The 21,180-nt window shown below is 42.4% G+C and overlaps 3 protein-coding genes across 3 annotated transcripts in view; all 3 read left to right on the top strand.

Annotated features, from left to right (window-relative positions):
- Nucleotides 1-21,180, top strand: part of LOC111958311 (uncharacterized) — a 206,519-nt gene that overhangs the window by 101,707 nt on the left and 83,632 nt on the right. The gene's annotated exons all lie outside the window — the stretch shown is intronic.
- The window catches only part of LOC111958395 (uncharacterized), a 131,429-nt gene that overhangs the window by 58,787 nt on the left and 51,462 nt on the right, over nt 1-21,180 (top strand). The gene's annotated exons all lie outside the window — the stretch shown is intronic.
- Nucleotides 1,146-20,431, top strand: LOC112067933 (uncharacterized). Its single transcript, XM_024134851.2, has 7 exons — nt 1,146-1,590; nt 3,247-3,332; nt 7,870-8,046; nt 16,271-16,432; nt 16,773-16,884; nt 17,107-17,234; nt 18,495-20,431. The coding sequence occupies exons 1-7, from the start codon at nt 1,329-1,331 to the stop codon at nt 19,548-19,550; spliced, it is 1,983 nt and encodes a 660-aa protein (XP_023990619.2). The 5' UTR covers nt 1,146-1,328; the 3' UTR covers nt 19,551-20,431.

The following is a 21,180-nucleotide window of genomic DNA, read 5'->3' as shown; positions in this document are numbered from 1 at the left end:
TCTTTGTTTGCAGTCTGTAGTCAATGAAGACCTGCTGATCCGGTGTTACTGGCGACTGGACCTATGAAGTGACTGGTCAGGATCATGGATCAGGAGCTGTCGCTCTTCCTTCCCGAGTCAGAACAAAGGTCCTAACCACGAGGGACAGAGACTCCACCACAACATAGAACACAACCAGTGGACAGGTGGGCTGAACAACCTCAGTCCTGGTGGTCATCAGAGTGACAGAGGCTCCAGTCAGGGATCCAGTCTGCAGCCCAGACCCTTCTCTTCACAGTCTCAGTGCAGGGATGAAGCAGGGCCTGGGGCTAGTAGAGATAGACCCTCCTGTTCCTATGATTCAAACACCACAGTAACAATGATGATCAGAGCAGGTCACCCTGGGATTCAGCCTTCACAGAGAGCTGTGGGAGACCCCCCTGGTGGGAGTCTGTCTTCTCCTTCAGGGTTTCGTCTAATGCCTGGTGAATGGGTTTTTCCACCTGAGGGTGGTGGCTCCTGCTTCTACCTTCTCTGGTGTCACTCGGTCACAACGTGGGATGCCGAGCATTACGACGTACGCCGAACACCTGCCCCACCTGTACAGCGCGTCACTAATGCAAACTATGTGAAGGCACATCAGACCGTTCACACCAAGGAGAGGCCCTTAAAGTGCAAACTATGTTCCCGGAGTAACCTTACCAGACATAGGAGTATCCACAATAGGGAGAAATCGTGGCTTGAGATGTATGCACTTCTGGGAATAATTCTTTACCGGAAATATTATAGTTATCATGTTAAGTGTCTTAGTAGGAGGGTAATTCACCACATACACCTCATTAACCCTTTGTTAACTTATCATTTGAAACAGGCTTGTGTAAATACGTGTTTTTGCAGCGACAGTAAGCCTAGACTAGAACAAGCACTTAAATATTTACCTTACTGAGTAGATGGAATAAAGTTATTTTATTATTGTATTTTATCACACTTCGTTCTTAACAAGTCTGCTCTGAACTTGAAAGATAGTGATCATGATTAGGAGATGTGATATGTAACGTAATAARCAGTACCGTATTTTAAAGAACAAAGCGCACACCTTTTTCAGTTAACAACCTTTGAGCTATGACGCCAACCAATAAGATATTTTCTCTTCAGTGTAAACGGAAGTGAACAGTTACCCAAAACAATTATCACGATAGTATTGTTATCTAGACGTTTATTAACACATTTGAACTCAAAATATGCTTAACTGCACAGCATTACATACTTACCTCAGGTAGTGTTTACTTTGCGTTGGAGACAGGACTTGGTTGTTAGATATTCTAGGTAAGGCTAGCTAGCTGCTAACAATGGCTAACTGTATGGTTTTTCATACTCGAATAGCCTCCGTCTTGGAGGTGCTAGCGAATGCCGCTGTGGCAGAGATCTGTAAACTCGTAGACGACRACTATGCAGTGTTTCGTTTGGAAATAACTCAAAGCCAGAAAGAAAACAGGGCATTGCGGAGGAAACTACAGCTGCTGGAACTGAAGGTGKCACGGGAGCGCGCAGAGAGGACCATTCGTCCTAGAAGTGTCAAGATCGTTGACCGATACAGAGGAATGGCAAGAGGTACATTTTGCAGAAGGCCGAGGTTGCGCTGCCTGTCGCCCCATTCCCCTCTGCGCATGTGACTTTAGATGTGTTAAACACATACTGTAGAATAGATGGTTAATTTCTTAGGGATAGCCCCCTTTTTTTCAATTTTCGCCTAAATGACATACCCAAATCTAACTGCCTGTATCTCAGGCCCTGAAGCAAGGATTTGCATATWYTTGGTACCATTTGAAAGCAAACGCTTTTAAGTTTGTGGAAATGTGAATTGAATGTGGGACAATATAACTGGTAAAAGAAAAAAACTTTTTTTTCTACCACAATCTTTGAAATGCAACAAAGGTCCCTGTTCCAGCCATTACTCAGGTTGTAATTCCGATGGTGTCCACAAGAATGCAGCAGTGTATGTGCGGATAATTTGAAGTATGAGCGAACTACATGGCATTTAGTGTGAAGCAAATCGTGAAAGAGACATTTGCATTCATATTACATTTTTCTGCAAGAATATCGTCAAATCTGTATACTTGGACTTTGATTTAGCTTTTCCAGTATTAGTAGCCATATTATAAGTTCAACATTTGCAAAACAACCAGTTTTCATTCCTCTGAATATTCGTATAATTTTTGTCCAAAAGGAAAAAGGCATGCTGTAGTACAAGGTTAGTAGCTACATTTTGCGACAGATACAAGGTTCACTCTTGTAAAGCCCAGCTCATTGGCTATCTAGCTAGCTTTGTTTGACCCCGATAGATCAAATTTCACAACGTCAGAGTTGTTCAAGTGAAGACCGCCCGCGTCAATGGCGTGCCAGGAAGGCGTCACTCTCTGACCAAATATGGTGTCCTATAGGATATACAACACCCCATATGATATAGTGAAGTCTCGTTACGTTCTAGGATCTCTGAGGAATACATACGAACGTGATTTGACTGGTTGAAACAACGTTTAGGGTTAGATTTTCACAGATTCCTTTCTTTGCAAATTGAACAAGTGGAAATACAAAATCGATCGTGCATGCTATATGGACCTTTTTAGGATATGAAAAAGGATTTTATCTAACAAAACGACACTTCATGTTATCTCTGGGACTCTTTGGATAATAAATCAGAGCAAGATTTCAGAATGTAAGTACACATTTCACCTTCAGAGGTGAATTTATCAAACCTATCGTGGTGAAAAGTGTTTTGTTGTTAGGAGCTTTCCACAAACAATAGCATGGCATTTTTTTGCCGTAATAGCTACGGTAAATTGGACAGTGCAGTTATATTAACAAGAATTTAAGCTTTCAGTCGATATAAGACACTTATATGGTGACACAAGGCGCTGCATGATTTACAACTGTCCAGTTGACGGGACTTAACCAGAAATGGGTGTTGGTCAGTTTTTTTATAGTATGCAATAACTCCCCTGATTACTTGGTTGTCTTGCGCAAAGACACTCATATTATAACCAAAGTCTTGTTTTCTGCACTTCATATTATTTACCCAATGAAAACAATGTGATGCTTGGAACATAATACATCAATCAATAAATAGTATATCAAGAAGTTATGAGAAATGTTACCTTACATCCTTGCCAATTCGAGACAATATCAATTGTGTACAATATACCATTGAGCATTGACAGTACCTAACCTAACCATGTCTTCCCCCCCCCCCCCTGGTTGTGAAGCCAGCTGGACACAATATATGGAGAGATGGCCAACCAATCACTCTTGATGAGGGGAGTGGAACCTCAACCCAGCACATTATCATGATAGAGGTTAGTGTAATAGTATTACATAAATTACAATTACTTTGTTAATCAAATGTGGCCCATTTATTTCAGAAAGGCTGCCCTCAGCTATTCACTTGCTTACATGTATCTGCCATAGGGGAGCTTGTGAGACTTCTGACAGTGTTTTCGCTGCAGTCATTTATCTGTGGTGCTGCGCCACGGCAAAGAAATTTGGAACTTAAAAAATAAATGTCTGCCGAGGCACACTTTAAAGATTCTAGAACAGTCCACATTTACTTTGACTCTGCAAGCAACACGAGTAATGCATGACAACCCCATAATAGAATAGTTTCTCTTTACCAAGTTGGCTTGTTGTGTGTTCTATGCGAGAGAGATATTCCTAAAGGCGCATTCAAGTTATGAGTGCCATAGGGAGGGAAACATGAATTCTGATAAGCAGTCAATGCTTAACAATTCTTGCAATCACTGGGAAAACACCAGTTTTAATGGCCTTTATTAAAAATAGGGGATCCCAGTTTTCCATTCCTACTTGATGTATTTCTCAACTCCTTAGCGAACTGCACCATTTTAAACCCATCRTTTTTAGAAGTGGCATGGTTAAGCACATTCCCACTCCAATTCCCTGTGAGTGTATCGGGGAGAGTGGGGCAAAATGTAACACGGGTCAATTGTATGGTAACTTGGGGTAAAACACAACCCTTCCTCTAAATATTTTTGGGGAGTGACTTAAAAAAACATTGTGATGAGACAGATAACATTTTTAGTTGAGCAAGAGTAGTGGCAACCAGGGAAAGTTTTGGGGGTGAAATGGTGACATGAAATGGTTTCTGGGAGGGGGGGTTACTCCAAGTTACAATAACAGGTAGAGCTACATCATATTCGCTGTGTTTATTCAAGTTTTTGGGGGATATAAAATTCAGCAATAGGATGCTAACTAGTTAAAAGATAATATTTGGGATCTAGCTAATGATTAGCCCAATAGGGTAAATGCAGATAGGCAACCCCATGCTTCAGCATATTTGTTTATAGCCACTATGCTCCATCAGTTGGGCTACAGGTGATAATGCTTATTACTAATAGCTCATTTGATAATATGGACAATGCATAGGCTATATTTATGGTCCAATATGTTAAAATAAAATAAAATTGTCAACCCGAGAGTCGTCCTGTTATTTCGACCAATCAATTGGTTGAAATGTTGAAACTTATTTTTCCATATATAGACAGACATGTGTTTGAATAAAATTAACTACATGTGCACTGAGCTTGTCTAATGCTTTAAGCACACTATTTGATTAAATAATTAAGACACACAAATTACTTAAGAGCCCGATCACACTGTGCTAAAAACAAATGACAGCGAGTGCCTGTGTGACTGGCTTACGTTGTCTCGCTTTCCTCCCTACTGCAGTGAAAAGGTACCACAGCACAGTATGTGTTTATTGTCAGTGCTGATGCTGCGAACTCATTTCAGGCATTTCGTTTCTTACTGAAAAGTTATTTWACCGAAATCCCTCATTTGTTTAGGAAAAACATTCCCTCAACCCTTGCTCTCTTTACGTGAAACATGTAAGCATCGCATGCGACCAATACGGCCTGACCTATAGCCGATCATAATGACATCAATAAATTGGTTATAACAAACTACGAACACAGTAACACGTGACAGCAAAATGGATGCGGAGGACGTGAAAAATAAACTTGAAATGGGTGAATGTTTACTGGTTTCTTAGGAGGTAATGGGGAAGTCAGATCTGTGGAAGACATTTGACCTAGTTGTGGAAACAACTAGGGATCAAGAAAAATGAGGGTCTAGGAGCAAGTGTTGCGTAAATATGTGTGCCAAACAGTTGCTGTTAGATTACAATATCATTATTTTTTCTGACAATTTGGAACAGTGTAAACACTAAATAACAACACTAATGATTTATAAAGCCTTTATTACAGCAAACTAAAAACAGTTGAATGCATTCGGGAATTGCGGTTTATTTATTGTTTTGGCTAATTATTCAAAGCATTAATGTCTCATATGCTGTGTGATGGCATGAACAAAGGAATCATTGATACTATATATAGTAAGTAAGTTACGGTATTATGACTAAACAGGACACGCTCTTAAGCCTATAGCTCGATGGTGGTTATACAAGGCTACTATACAAAGCCTACTAATGATAATGACATTACTATTATAATGATGATCATAATAATAATTGTAATGATAACAATTAGAAGATCAAGAAAATGTAGGGTATAGGAGCGAGAGCTTCATGCATATTATGTGACAAACAGGTGTTGTTAGATAACAATATTTTTTTTCTGCCTGTTTGGAACAGTGTAAACAACACTAAATACATTATAAGTAATACCAGTCTGTTATAACCAAAACATKTTTTAAAGCTTTTATTACAGCATAGCAAAGATTAAAAACAGCCGAAGCTGTGAAATTTCTTYATGCAACATTTTGCTGTTGCATGAGGCTTGGTGCCAAAGGAATCAGTAGGCTATTAAACAATCACTCAAACAGGCAACAGAAGCCAGCTCTGTCTTATTTCTGTAGATATATGGATGATTTATAAAGCCAAGCACATTTAACAGCTATTGATTATAGACCTAATTAAATTGGGCTTTCCTCTCTCCTCAACTTTCTTAGACAATTAGGCTAAGGCAAGGGATGTTTCCTCGTCTCTGCTGCTCCTCCCTCCGCCGCATGGTTCCCAATCACAATATGCTGGTCAATTTTGCTGTTATGCACATAACAACATAGGGAAAGGCGCCAATTCTACGGCGCACTGAAGATTATGTAGACAGCAACCATATCCAACACGGAGAGAGTGCATTTGTTATAAAATATGAGATTTTTTAGTGTTACACCATTATTTTTACATACAGTTGAAGTCGAAAGTTTACATACACTTAGGTTGGAGTCATTAAAACTCGTTTTTCAACCACTCCACAAATGTCTTGTTAACGAACTATAGTTTTGGCAAGTCAGTTAGGACATCTACTTTGTGCATGACACAAGTCATTTCTCCAACAATTGTTTACAGACAGATTATTTCACTTATAATTCAACGTATCACAATTGCAGTGGGTCAGAAGTTTACATACACTAAGTTGACTGTGCCTTTAAACAGCTTGGCTTTAGAAGCTTCTGATAGGCTAATTGACAACATTTGAGTCAATTGGAGGTGTACCTGTGGATGCATTTCAAGGCCTACCTTCAAGCTCAGTGCCTCTTTGCTTGACATGATGGGAAAATCAAAAGAAATCAGCCAAGACCTCAGAAAAAAAATTGTAGACCTCCACAATTCTGGTTTATCCTTGGGAGCAATTTCCAAACGCCTGAAGGTACCACGTTCATCTGTACAAACAATAGTACGCAAGTATAAACACCATGGGACCACACTGCCGTCATACCGCTCTATGTCTCCTAGAGATGAACATACTTTAGTGCGAAAAGTGCAAATCAATCCCAGAACAACAGCAAAGGACCTTGTGAAGCTGCTGGAGGTAACAGGTATAAAAGTATCCATATCCACAGTAAAACGAGTCCTATATCGACATAACCTTAATGGTCACTCAGCAAGGAAGAAGCCACTGCTCCAAAACCACCATTAAAAAAGCCAGACTACGGTTTGCAACTGCACATGGAGACAAAGATTGTACTTTTTGGAGAAATGTCCTMTGGTCTGATGAAACAAAAATAGAACTGTTTGGCCATAATGACCACCATTATGTTTGGAGGAAAAAGGGGGAGGCTTGGAAGCCGAAGAACACCATCCCAACCGTGAAGCACGGGGGTGGCAGCATCATGTTGTGGGGGTGCTTTGCTGCAGGAGGGACTGGTGCACTTCACAAATTGATGGCATCATGAGGTAGGAAAATTGTGGATATATTTAAGCAACATCTCATGAAATCAGTCAAGAAGTTAAAGCTTGGTCGCAAATGGGTCTTCCAAATGGACAATGACCTCAAGCATACTTCCAAAGTTGTGGCAAAATGGCTTAAGGACAACAAAGTCAAGGCATTGGAGTGGCCCTCACAAAGCCCTGACCTCAATCCTATAGAAAATTTGTGGGCAGAACGGAGTTTAAATGTATTTGGCTAAGGTGCATGTAAACTTCAGACTCCAACTGTAATATAACCATATACAACTTCAGTATCACGTCTTAGAGTAATGGACTGTGCCATCCCCGTGGCCTCCGCAATGGATTAGTCCACTGAAAACAGGTGCGAATCAGACAGGTGTCTTGTGCACCATGAAAAAAAACTAAACATTTAGACTGCTCGACTAAAGAAATATCGGTCGACCAACAGCCTATCCACCAAACAATATAACAGTCGACTAAATGGGGTCAGCCATAAAATCATTTTAACAAATCATTTTACAAATATGTTATTGGGGCAAATTTCTGGAGGTATAAATTATATTTTAGATGGTGTCAGCATAATTTTATTTTCATTCATTTTGGATTAGAATTCAACCTTTCCCCCACACTGCTACGACATTGTTATCCAATTCTACTCATGTACCTTTAATAAACTCCTCCCTTCTTGTCAGTCTGAAGATGCAGAAGTTGCAGGTCCTGGAGGACCGTCTCTGGTCAAGCAGGAGAGGACTGAAGGAGAGGATCCACGACACAGCAGAGACATCCAGGCTGGAGCAGCTGCACCCCCCAAATCCACGGAGGACTTCACCACCTTACCCCAGCCCAGGACCCAACACAGCATTGCGGAGGTCAGTGGAAAGCCGAACGGCGTCCTCAAGACAGCGACGAACACAGAGAATTTAACTGTAACACAAAGGCTCTTACACACAGGATCTGACCTCAAGTCAGACCCAGAGAGACTGGGGCTGGGGAGACTGGGCTGTCCTCATGCTCCTGCCTCAGAGTATTTACTTTACGGTGACTCGAGGACAGTTCATTCCCATCTGGACTCAGGTGACTGGCAATGATCCGTCTTGTTCTTACACTACAGAAATGGACCCTGGCAACATATCCTTGGGTTTAGAAACACAGACTGATCTGTCTAGAGGGGACTGGAACYGGTACAGTAGTAGTGTATACTCTGAAGAGTGCCTAGATAAGGGGAGGTTATAGTCGAAGATGAGGTGGCTGTGAAAGTAGAGGTTGACGTTTCTCCCACATGGAATGCAGATAGTCACCTAGGAGATGGACACTCACAGGGCAGAGATTTCTTAGATTACAGGGAAAGCTTAGAGACAAATCTAAATGTCGCGACACACTCCCCTTTACACATTCTCAGGGATCGCGACCCAGTGTTCACGTCAATGGGGCCTTCCAATTCACATGGCCGTGTCCTTTTCGATCAGGTATTGAACTCAAACGAAAGGGCTAGAGCCAAGGCTCCGAGAGGGGGAGCAACATCTGGCGGTAGTAAAAATAAACTGTTCCTCTGCATGTTCTGTAACAAAGGCTTCAGCAGCCTCCAGAAGGTGGAGATCCACCAGAGGGTCCACACAGGTGAGAATCCTACAGCTGTACCCAGTGTGAGAAGTCCTCCCACCAGCTGAAGATGCACCTAAAGGTCCACATGGGAGAGAGGCCATTTGCCTGTACGCACTGCGGGAAGAGGTTCTCCGAGAGGAGATACCTCAGGATACACCAGCAGAAAAAACGGGAAGTAACCATTTGATTCAATAGCTTCTGATGTTTAGATCAAACCCTGCATTAAAGACAAAGATAMATTTTCCTTGTTCTTAACAGAAAAGATCCACAGATGCATTTGGATTAACGACAGTAACAGATTTGAAAATATCTGAGTAGAATATTTTATCCAGACATTGTGTGATATATAAGCCTAAAAAGTATGTTACATAGTGTTTGTACTGTGTAGGCTATATTGTAGCGGTATTTATTAGAGAGGGGCAAAGATAAAGATTCTGTTCGGGTGCCAGGCAGGTATTAACCATGCCGAAAGGAAAAGAGTAGAATAGAGAGAGTACCACTACCAGACCCACACACATCAGCAGAAGAGACTGTTTAGAGTGTAGCCTGTTTACCAGATAGCCAGTGGAGAGAAAAGAGAATATACACCCTATAAAACCCACATCACAGCACAGGGGTAACCCCACCAAGAATACCTCATACAATAATAATTAATGGCAGAGCAATTGAACAGCAACTTCATACAAGAAAGAACCCAGTCATCAACAGAGGATTTGCAATAATCTTTATTATCTTCCAGTGGAGGAGTGCAGAGGGTATGAATGTTCATAGACACAAAGGCCTAAAAAATGTCCAAAATCTTCTCGGCCACATGTCCTTAGTACACCCCACCTCAATACAGTTCAAATAACAATACACAACTTGCAAGCAACCTCCTTTTTAACTAAAATGTCCACCCAAATACTTCTGGCAGGGCAATAGTCCAGCTCTAATGAACTTCAATGGGAAGTGCATTTGAAAAATAGAAAGTCTGTTGCAGGGTAAAACACTGGAACGATAGAGGGAAGAGAAAGAGAACAAGAGAGATCTTAGCTGTGGTCTTCAGGCGTGCCGGTGTACTGTCTGACTGTCCGATGGTTTGTATGTCAAAGCTTCGCAACAATGTTGCTACTAATCCATGCGATCCATAACCGGCGCGGTCCCAAACGATAACAACCACGACCTAGAGCGGTCACACCGATGATTGAGTTAAATACTTTATAATCTACACACGCTGAAAACAAACAAAACTTCTGCATCATAGCACACACAATGAAACTGTCGCTCCTCCCCAGAGAGTTGAAAGAGCTGTCTTTTACTTCCTCCTTCCTTACTGCTGATGCGCTCTTAAAGTGGCAGCGCACGGTTAAGGCTCCGTGCAGGATTTCGCCACAATATGATGTTCACAAATGCCTGTTTCATTACTTCCATTGAACTATTTAAATGTTTTCCAAGACACTTTTAATGAGTATATTAATGCAGTTTATCAAGTCCATGCAGATGTTTAGTTGAGACATTTTGTGTGTGTGGATTTCATATGGTGTAATTTAAAACTTGTTCATGTTTTAATAAACACAAAATGGGACTTATCGTTCCAAGACTTTCATTGAGACTCTTTAGTATACATCACATCTGAGCTCACCCTATTTTGCATACACCCAAAAGTGCTTTAACCAATATACACTTACTAAATATACCTACACATACCCACACACTAACAAACACCTACTGTACACGTCAAAATAGTTTAGTCAGGTTTGACTGATGACTTGACTCATAGCTGACTTATTTTTACCCACAACATCATATTTGTCCACCATGATGGGTTTAACAACAATGTCATTCTGTAACTTCAGTATTGGACTCAAACGTAGTGGGGATGGGTAAACACTCCATGTTGAAAGTGTGTTTATTATCTGTGTGTGCGTGTGTACGTACCTGAGGGAGTGTATGTATGTCTGTTAGTGATGCACGGCTTAACTCACTAAGAAGTTCCCCTATGGTTATATCTGCAGGGCAGGTTTAAGGGTCATGAAATATTGTGTGGTTGGTGGCGAGCGGATTGGATAAAGAGAAACGATAGCTTTAAAAAATCCATAAATGTTTAATTATTGTGTAATTTATATCTATAGGGTACATTTAGCCTAAAATAATGAAAGAAAAACCTATCTGCTTTAGTGCATAAGCCCAAGTTTTAGCCGACACGCCAAATTCACACAGAAATGTGTTATCGAGCTGTCATTCTCATTTAAATCAAGTTTAAGAAGCCAGAGTCTGAGGTCCTGAGTGCTCTGGAGCAAGTTTTCATCAAGGATCTCTCTGTACTTTGCTCCGTTCATCTTTGCCTCAATACTGACTAACCTCCCAGTCCCTGCCGCTGAAAAACATCCCCACCACATGATGTTGTAACCACCATGCTTCACCATAGGGATGGTGCCAGGTTTCCTCCAGACTTGGCATTCAGGCCAAAGAGTTCAATCTTGGTTTCATCAGACCAGAGAATCTTGTTTCTCATGGTCAGAGTCCTTTAAGTGCCTTTTGGCAAACTCCAAGCGGGCTGTCATGTGCCTTTTACTGAGGAGTGGCTTCCGTCTGGCCACTCTACCATAAAGGCCTGATTGGTGGAGTGCTGCAGAGATGTCCTTCTGGAAGTTTCTCCACATAGGAACTCTAGAGCTCAGTCAGAGTGACTATTGGGTTCTTGGTCACCTCCCTGACCAAGGCCTTTCTCCCCCGATTGCTTAGTTTGGAACTAAACTAAGCAATCTGGCCAAACTTCTTCCATTTAAGAATGATGGCCACTGTGTTCTTGGGGACCTTCAATGCTGCAGAAATGTTTTGGTACCCTTCCCCAGATCTGTGCCGCGACACAATCCTGTTTCTGAGCATCTACGGACAATTTCTTCGACCTCATGGCTTGGTTTTTGCTCTAACATGCATTAACAACTGTGGGACCTTATAAAGACAGTTGTGTGCCTTTCCAAATCTTGTCCAATCAATTGAATTTACCACAGGTGGACTCCAATCAAGTTATAGAAACATCTCAAGGATGATCAATGGAAACAGGATGCACCTGAGCTCATTTTCAAGTCTCATAGCAAAGGGTCTGGACCAGTCAAAAGTCTGGACACACCTACTCATTCAATAATTCTTCTTTATTTGTACTATTTTTTCATTGTAGAATAATAGTGAAGACATCAACACTATGAAATAACCAAAAAAAGTGTTTAACAAATCAAAATATATTCTATATTTTAGATTCTTCAAAGTACAAAATTCAAAAGGCACTCGCACATCTGAGCAATCTTTTTTGCAAGTGCATGGTAACAGTTGAACAAGATGAAGGGAAAAGGAAACCGCACACTGCTCTTGATAGTATCACTGATATTTAATAAGCTTACGTATCGGCCTCACGGCCTTCGTCAGAGCTTTTGTGATACAGTTTTTTTTTCACCCTTATGTAGACCTAGCCCCACCCACATCCGTTCCACGCATCGAAAGGGGTTGGAGGCGAAGGAAAAACAAATAAGTGCTACCAAATAACAATATGCATTTCATAAATATTTGAATAAAATGTGTAAATAAGACGTATTAAACACGTCTATAAAAAGACAATGAGGACATAGCAAGTTTTCATTAATCATTGGGTACGTCGTACGAAAAATGTCTTAAATAGGAACATCATTCATGTTCAAATTCACAACATAACATACATAGGCATTTCATCATTAAGTCCTTTAGGAAATAATGTCTGGAGGGTGAAAATCCCAAAACATTCTCTTTTACTCAGAGTATTATTAATATCACCTCCCCTGTCTGATATCTTAACTTTCTCTATACCACAAAATCTAAAGGTAGAAATGTCATGCTTCAGGTTATTAAAATGTACTGCGACTGGATAATCCCTGTCGTTTCTCCTGATTTAACTTTTATGTTCACTAATTGTCTGTTTGAGGGGAYGAGAGGTTTTACCTACATAGCATAGCCCACATGGACATTTAATAATGTAAATAACATGGGTGGTGGAACACGTAATAATGTCCTTTATTTGGAACCGTTTTCCTGTATGTGGGTGGCAGAAATATTCACACTTTGTTGTTGCACTGTGCGCATCCTCTGCATTTATAGCTACCATTTGGAAGAGGGCGTAAAAATTATTCTTTATTTTTACTATTTTCTACATTGTAGAATAATAGGGAAGACATCAACACTATAAGATAACCAAAAAAGTGTTTAACAAATCAAAATATATTCTATATTTTAGATTCTTCAAAATAGCAACCCTTTGCCTTGATGACAACTTTGCACACTCTTGGCATTCTCTCAACCAGCTTCATGAGGAATGTTTTTCCAACAGTCTTGAAGGAGTTCCCACATATGCTGAGCACTTGTTGGCTGCTTTTCCTTCACTCTGCGGTCCAACTCATCCCAAACCATCTCAATTGGGTTGAGGTCGGGGGATTGTGGAGGCCAGGTCATCTGATGCAGCACTCCATCACTCTCCTTCTTGGTCAAATATCCCTTACACAGCCTGGAGGTGTGTTTCGGGTCATTGGCCTGTTGAAAAACAAATGATAGTCCCACTAAGGGCAAATCAGATGGGATGGCGTATCGCTGCAGAATGCTGTGGTAGCCATGCTGGTTAAGTGTGCCTTGAATTCTGAATAAATCACTGACAGTGTCACCAGCAAAGCACCCCCACACCATCACACCTCCTCCATGCTTCACGGTGGGAACGACACATGCAGAGATCATCCGTTCACCTACTCTGCGCCTCACAAAGACACAGCGGTTGGAACCAAAAATCAAAAAATGTGGACTCATCATACCAAAGGACAGATTTCCACCGGTCTAATGTCCATTGCTCGTGTTTCTTGGCCCAAGCAAGTCTCTTCTTCTCATTGGTGTCCTTTAGTAGTGGTTTCTTTGCAGCAATTCGACCATGAAGGCCTGATTCACGCAGTCTCCTCTGAACAGTTGATGTTGAGATCTGTCTGTTACTTGAACTCTGTGAAGCATTTATTTGGGCTGTAATCTGAGGTGCAGTTAAATTCATTAGAGTTATTATCCTCTGCAGCAGAGGTAACTCTGGGTCTTCCATTCCTGTGGCGGTCCTCATGAGAGCYAGTTTCATCACAGCGCTTGATGTTTTTTGTGACTGCACTTCAAATCAAATCAAAGTTTATTTGTCACGTGCGCCGAATACAACAGGCCATAACCAAGTAATGCTTACTTACAGGCCATAACCAACAGTGCAATTTTTCAGTAAAAAATAGTTATTAGGTGAACAATAGATAAGGAAGGAAATAAAAAACAACAGTAAAAAGACAATGAATAATAACAGTAGCGAGGCTATATACAGTAGTGAGACTATAACAGTAGCGAGACTATAACAGTAGCGAGGCTATATACAGGCACCGGTTAGTCAGGCTAATTGTGGTAGTATGTACATGTAGGTATGGTTAAAGTGACTATGCATATATGATAAACAGAGAGTAGCAGCAGCGTAAAACAGGGGTTGAGGGACACACACACAATGCAAATAGTTTGGGTAGCCATTTGAATACCTGTTCAGGAGTTTTATGGCTTGGGGGTAAAAGCTGTTGAGAAGCCTTTTGGTCCTAGACTTGGCGCTGAGGTACCGCTTGCCATGCGGTAGTAGAGAGAACAGTCTATGACTGGGGTCTTTGACAATTTGTAGAGGCCTTCCTCTGACACCGCCTGGTGTAGAGGTCCTGGATGGCAGGCAGCTTAGCCTCAGTGATGTACTGGGCCGTACGCACTACGCTCTGTAGTGCCTTGCGGTCGGAGGCCGAGCAGTTGCCGTACCAGACAGTGATGCAACCAGTCAGGATGCTCTCGATGTTGCAGCTGTAGAACCTTTTGAGGATCTGAGGACCCATGCCAAATCTTTTTAGTTTCCTGAGGGGGAATAGGCTTTGTCGTGCCCTCTTTACCACTGTCTTGGTGTATTTGGACAATTCTAGTTTGTTGGTGATGTGGACACCAAGGAACTTGAACCTCTCAACCTGCTCCACTACAGCCTCGTCGATGAGAATGGGWGCATGCTCGGTCCTCCTTTTCCTGTCGTCCACAATCATTTCCTTAGTCTTGGTTACGTTGAGGGATAGGTTGTTATTCTGGTACCACCCGGCCAGGTCTCTGACCTCCTCCCTATAGGCTGTCTTGTCGTTGTAAGGTGATCAGGCCTACCACTGTTGTTTCGTCTACAAACTTAATGATGGTGTTGGAGTCGTACCTGGCCACGCAGTCATGGGTGAACAGGGAGTACAGGAGGGGACTGAGCATGCGCCCCTGAGGGGCTCCAGTGTTGAGGATCAGCGTGGCAAATGTGTTGCTACCTACCCTCACCACCTGGGGGCGGCCCGTCAGGAAGTCCAGTATCCAGTTGCAGAGCGAGGTGTTTAGTCCCAGGATCCTTAGCTTAGTGATGAGCTTTGAGGGTACTATAGTGTTGAACGCTGAGCTGTAGTCAATGAATAGCATTCTCACGTAGGTGTTCCTTTTGTCCAGGTGGGAAAGGGCAGTGTGGAGTGCAATAGAGATTGCATAATCTGTGGATCTGTTTGGGCGGTATGTAAATTGGAGTGGGTCTAGGGTTTCTGGGATAATGGTGTTGATGTGAGCCATTACCTACAGACGTGAGTGCTACGGGTCTGTAGTCATTTAGGCAGGTTGCCTTAGTATTCTTGGGCACAGGGAGTATGGTGGTCTGCTTGAAACATGTTGGTATTACAGACTCGGTCAGGGACATATTGAAATTGTCAGTGCAGACACCAGCCCGTTGGTCAGCACATGCCCGGAGCACACGTCCTGGTAATCCGCCTGGCCCCACGGCCTTGTGAATGTTGAACTGTTTAAAGGTCTTACTCACGTCGGCTGTGGAGAGCGTGATCACACAGTCATCCGTAACAGCTGATGCTCTCATGCATGCCTCAGTGTTGCTTGCCTCGATGCGAGCATAAAAGTGATTTAGTTTGTCTGGTAGGCTCGTGTCGACTCATTCTGATTGGCTGGGACTGGCTATCAAGTGGGTGGGCCTATGCCTTCCAAGGCCCATCCATGGCTGCGCCCCTGCCGTCATGTGAAATCCATAGATTAGGGCCCAATTTATTTCAATTGACTGATTTCCTCATATGAACTGTAACTCAGTAAAATCTTTGAAATTGTTGCATTTTGCATTTATATTTTTGTTCAGTATAATTACAGATAAGTTGACTAACAAATAGCATACCAAAATGTAGGAAATAATAAGCAGAATCAGGCAAAAAACAAAAACACCTCCCGTCAAATGTTTTTTTGCCGTCTCTGATTGTAGCCTATAGCGCATTTTCTATATTTACGTGTTATGGTTGGGTGCGGGGCCTCTGATTTTCACTTTATTACATATGGTGAGGAGGATGGGGTGGGTTATTAGCAATTGCTTGCTGGTGCGGGTGAACAAACCCGTACACCAATGTCTGTGTAATTTGTACCACCTCTCTCTTCCAGGAGGAGGGTCCGAAGGTGCTGCTGGGGAAGGAGGAGGGGTGTGAGGAGGGTCTGGGGAACCCTGAGTGGACCATGGTCATGGAGGACAACCAAATGACACCCCCTTCTGAACCCACAGTGGAACAAGCTGAGCAGCACAGGACCACACACAGTCTCACTAAGGTGAGTCCACTGTGAACTACTGTCTGAATGGTATTAGGTCAGGACCTGTATCCACAAAGCCTCTCAGAGTAGGAGTGCTGATCTAGGATCAGTTTATCCTTTTAGATCATAATGAATAAGATTATATGGAAAGATCCTCGATTAGCACTTCTACTCTGAGACTCTTTGTAGACCATGCCTTTGAATTATCAAACCATTAAAGAGTGTCAAGTAATCCAATCAACTAACATGTTTGCATAGTACTCATAGCAATCCCTCATTGCCCATTCAGATGCTCTATAGCAGGGTGCTCATATCAGATTTCTTGATCCAACATCCTCTCACTCTGTATCTCTTACAGTCAGTAGACATGGAGGATGGGAAGCCTGATCTGATGCTGGTCAAAGAGGAGACAATAGAGGACGGACAAGAGAGCATTGATCTGCTGAGTGGACTAAAGATGGGGGAGCAAGGTAAGGGAGAAATACATATAGCCTACATACAGTAATATACAATATCTTCAATGAGAATAGATGAACCGCTTGTCTATTTTTGAAATCAATACAACTTGTATTTACATACAAAAACACGCATTATCATGTATGAACTTGACCAGGTAATAGACACAAAAAAAACTCCATATGTAGAGTTCTCTGCCATGTTTGTAAAGTCTATTTTGTAACCTCTTCCTGCAGGTGGATGGCTGGAGGCTAACAGAGGAGACTGGGCGGCCATCTTGGATTCCCAGACCCAGGCGGGTGCAGCCAAGGGCCCGGGGGACAACATCACTGAGCAGGGCTTGACCAGAGGCGACATAGTGGAGGTCAGTGGATGGGACAGCATCCTCAACTCTGGGCTGGGGAACAACACTGTTAACCAGAACCAGAAGCACAAAACAACATATCCATGACAACAGACTGGCTGAGACCAGGGCGAGATGTAGATTTGGTCCGTGTGGACGGGGAGGTGTCTGTATGCGGCTGGAAAGAACAGACACAGACTCGGCTAGCGATGTTCCGTTCTGCTCCTAAAGTTGTGATTCAGAGAGACTGATGGCGCCTCAGGTTAACCCCCTAGCAGGTGCTGCCTTCAGCCTGCCTTCTATAGGATCTATCAACTGGAACATGGACCCCTGCAACAACACAGAGAGGAGCTACCTCAGGATACACCAGCAGAAAATGATTAGTGTATGCTGATATGTAGTAATAATAATAAATGCATTTCTTTATTTTATATAGCGCTTTTCATACAGAATGTCAGTCTCTTTTAAAAACCAAACTAAAACAAATTCAGGGAGCTGGCAGTTCATGGGTGAGGGTCTTCCACAGCTAGATGATGATGCAGTTCAGTAAATGAGTAGCTTGATTGGAGGTGGCATCGATGGTACAGCCAGGGAGGGAGACATATCAGTCAGACAAGCCTGTAGCTTTTCATCAAGCACCTCTGTCTCTACAGTTCACAGCTCCTCCTCCTCTGTAGGTAGGCTGGAACCTCCACCACCGAATGTGTAGCCCCCATCTGGGTGATGCATCGGCAGCAATAAGGGCCTGGAGACCAGCACACCTGGGCAGTAATCAGCAACAGTCGAGCCTCTGTCATCCCCTCACACCACAGTCCACATCGTTCCATGTAGTACTAGTTAGTTTGTTTGTAGTTAATTATGTTGGTTTTGGATGTATAGGGAAGTGGATGAGGTGAACTGAGGAAAGAATGAGTATGATGAGATAGAGTAGATGATATGGTGATGGATGGGGTGTCTGTAAAAATGCTTCACTGATGAAGAGTGACAAAAGTTGACCCTTTAGGTTGATACTGGTGTTTTATAGTGASTTAAGGATAGTGCCTTAATTTATGTTTACTTGCCATAAAATAGTGAAGCTGTGTGTGTAATGTAATGTTGAACCTTTTCCGAAGTCCTCAAAATTTCATTTTATCAAAGCAAGGGTGCCAGATTAACAGAAAAATGTATATTACCATAGTGAGAAAAGTTATTCTACTTGTCACATGTATGGTTTTGTGCAATAAAAGTACTGCACTTCACGTCGTGTATGACCATGCTTTTCTGTTCAATTTGTTATTACAGTCTGCAGTCCATGAGGACCTGCTGATATCCGATGTTGCTGGCGGGAGAGACTGGACCTCTGAAAGGGCTGGTGTCAAACCCTGGGCCCGGATCTGGACCCTGGATCAGGAGCCTTCGCTCTTCCATCCCAAGTCGGTACCAGGACCGAACCACGAGGGACAGAGACTCCACCACCACACAGAACACAACCAGTGGACAGGTAGACTGAACAACAGTCCTGGTGGTCATCAGAGAGACAGAGGCTCCAGTCAGGGATCCAGTCTGCAGCTCAGCCCCTTTTCTTCACAGTCTCAGTGCAGGGATGAAGCAGGGGCTGATAGAGATAGACCCTCCTGTTCCTATGATACAAACACCACAGTATCCATGATGATCAGAGCAGGTCATCCTGGGCTTCAGCCTTCAGAGAGAGTGGTAGGAGACCCCTCTGGTGGGAGTCTAACAGGAAGTCTGTCTTCTCCTTCAGGGTCTCATCTAATGCCTTGTGAATGGGTCCATAGAAGGCCTGGGTCAAGCCTTCCTCAGGTACCTCATGGTTACCCCACCATTACAGACCGAGTCAGGATGGGTGTTCACCACAAGATGTACTTAACCTATAACACAGGGCACCATCCAAACAAAACCCAAACAATGGCTAGAGGTCAAGGAGGGAACTCAAATACGAACCACCTGAGGGTGGTCGCTCCTGCTTCTACCTCCTCTGGTGTCATTGGGTCACAACGTGGGAGGCAGAGCATTAAGACAGACGCCGACAAGCCGTATGCCTGCCCCACGTGTGGGAAGTGCTTCGCTGAGGCGAACTATGTGAAGGAGCACCAGACCGTTCACACCAAGGAGAGACCCTTCAAGTGTAAACTATGTTACAAGAGCTTCTCCTTCCGGAGTAACCTTATCAGACATAGGAGTGTCCACAATGGGAAGAAACCTTTCAGCTGTACCCAGTGTCATATGCGCTTCTCCCACTCGTCCAACCTGAAAAGGCACCAGAGGGTCCACACAGGGGAGAGCCCTAAAGCTGCCCCCAGTGTGAGAACAGGTTCTCCCACCAGAACCAGCTGAAGATGCACCTAAAGGACCACACCGGAGAAAGGCTGTTTGCCAGGAAGAGGTTCTCAGAGAGGAGCTACCTCAGGATACACCAGCAGAAAAACAATTCCACTCTATAGAAAGTAACCATTCCACTCGATAGCTTCTGACGTTTAGATCAAACCCTGCAATAAAGACAAAGATGAATTTTCATCATCAGCAGAAAAGATCCACATTGACGCATTTGAAATAAAGTGTAGCAGATTTCAGTGTTGAATATTCCTGGGTAAAATACTGCATCGAGACATTGTGTGATATTTAAGCCTAAAAAGTCTATTACGTATTGTTTTGTACTGTGTAGGCTATATGATGTTCACAAATGCCTATTTGATCAAGTTCATGCAGATTTTCTGTTGAGACATTACACTGACATTTTTGTCATTTAGAAGACTTAAAATTAGTGCATTATACACAGTTATAGCAAGTACATTTTTCCTCAAAGTACTTTGTGCCTTCAGAAAGTATTCACACCCCTTGACTTTTTCCACATTTTGTTCTGTTACAGCCTACATTTTAAATTTATTAAAATTGATTCATTGTCAATGTGGAAATGTTTTTTTTCGCAATTGTCTTAAGTCAATGAGTATTCTTGCCATCTATTATGGCAAGCCTAAATACGTTCCAGAGTAAAACTGTATTTAACAAATCACAAGTTTTATGGACTCATTCTGTGTTCAATAATAGTGATTAGCATGATTTTTCAATGACTACCTCATCTTTGTACCCCACACATATAATTACATGTAAGGTCATTCAGTTGAGCTGTGAATTTCAAACACAGATTCACACACAAACACCAGGGAGATGTTCCAATGCCTCACAATGAAGGGCACCTATTGGTAGATGGATTTTTTTTTAAAGCAGACATTGAATATCCGTTTGAGCATGTTGAATTTATTAATTACCTTCTGGATGGTTTATCAGTACACCCAGTCACTACAAAGATACAGGCGTCCTTCCTAACTCAGTTGTCGGAGAAGAAGGAAACCGCTCAGGGATTTTACCATGAGGCCAATGGTAACTTTAAAACAGTTACAAAGTGTAATGGTTGTGATAGGAGAACTGAGGATGGATCAACACCACTGTAGTTACTCCACAATACTAACCTAATTAACAAAGTGAAAGAAGGAAGCCTGTACAGAATAAAACTATTCCGAAACATGCATCCTGTTTGCAAATGTGGCAAAGCAATTCACATGTTATGTTTGGGGCAAATCCAATAAAACACATTACTGAGTACCACTCTCCATATTTTCAAGCATAATGGTTGCTGCATCATGTTATGAGTATGCTTGGAATCGTTAAGGACTGTGGAGTTTTTCAGGATAAAAAAACAAAAAAAGAATGGAGCTAAGCACAGGAAAAACCCTAGTTCAGTCTGCTTTCCACCAGACACAGAGATTAATTCACCTTTCAGCAGGACAATAACCCAAAACAGGAGGCCAAATCTACACTGAAGCTGATTACCAAGACGACAGTGAATGTTCCTGAGTGGCGGAGTTACAGTTTTGACTTAAATCTACTTGAAAATCAGGCAAGACCTGAAAATAGTTGTCTAGGAATGATCAACAACCAATCTGACAGAGCTTGAAGAATTTTGAAA

Source organism: Salvelinus sp. IW2-2015, linkage group LG34, assembly GCF_002910315.2.
Source record: "Salvelinus sp. IW2-2015 linkage group LG34, ASM291031v2, whole genome shotgun sequence".
NCBI classification, from domain to species: Eukaryota; Metazoa; Chordata; class Actinopteri; order Salmoniformes; family Salmonidae; genus Salvelinus; species Salvelinus sp. IW2-2015.
Note: the sequence above shows the minus strand (reverse complement) of the source record. Positions and strands in the feature narration are given on the sequence as shown.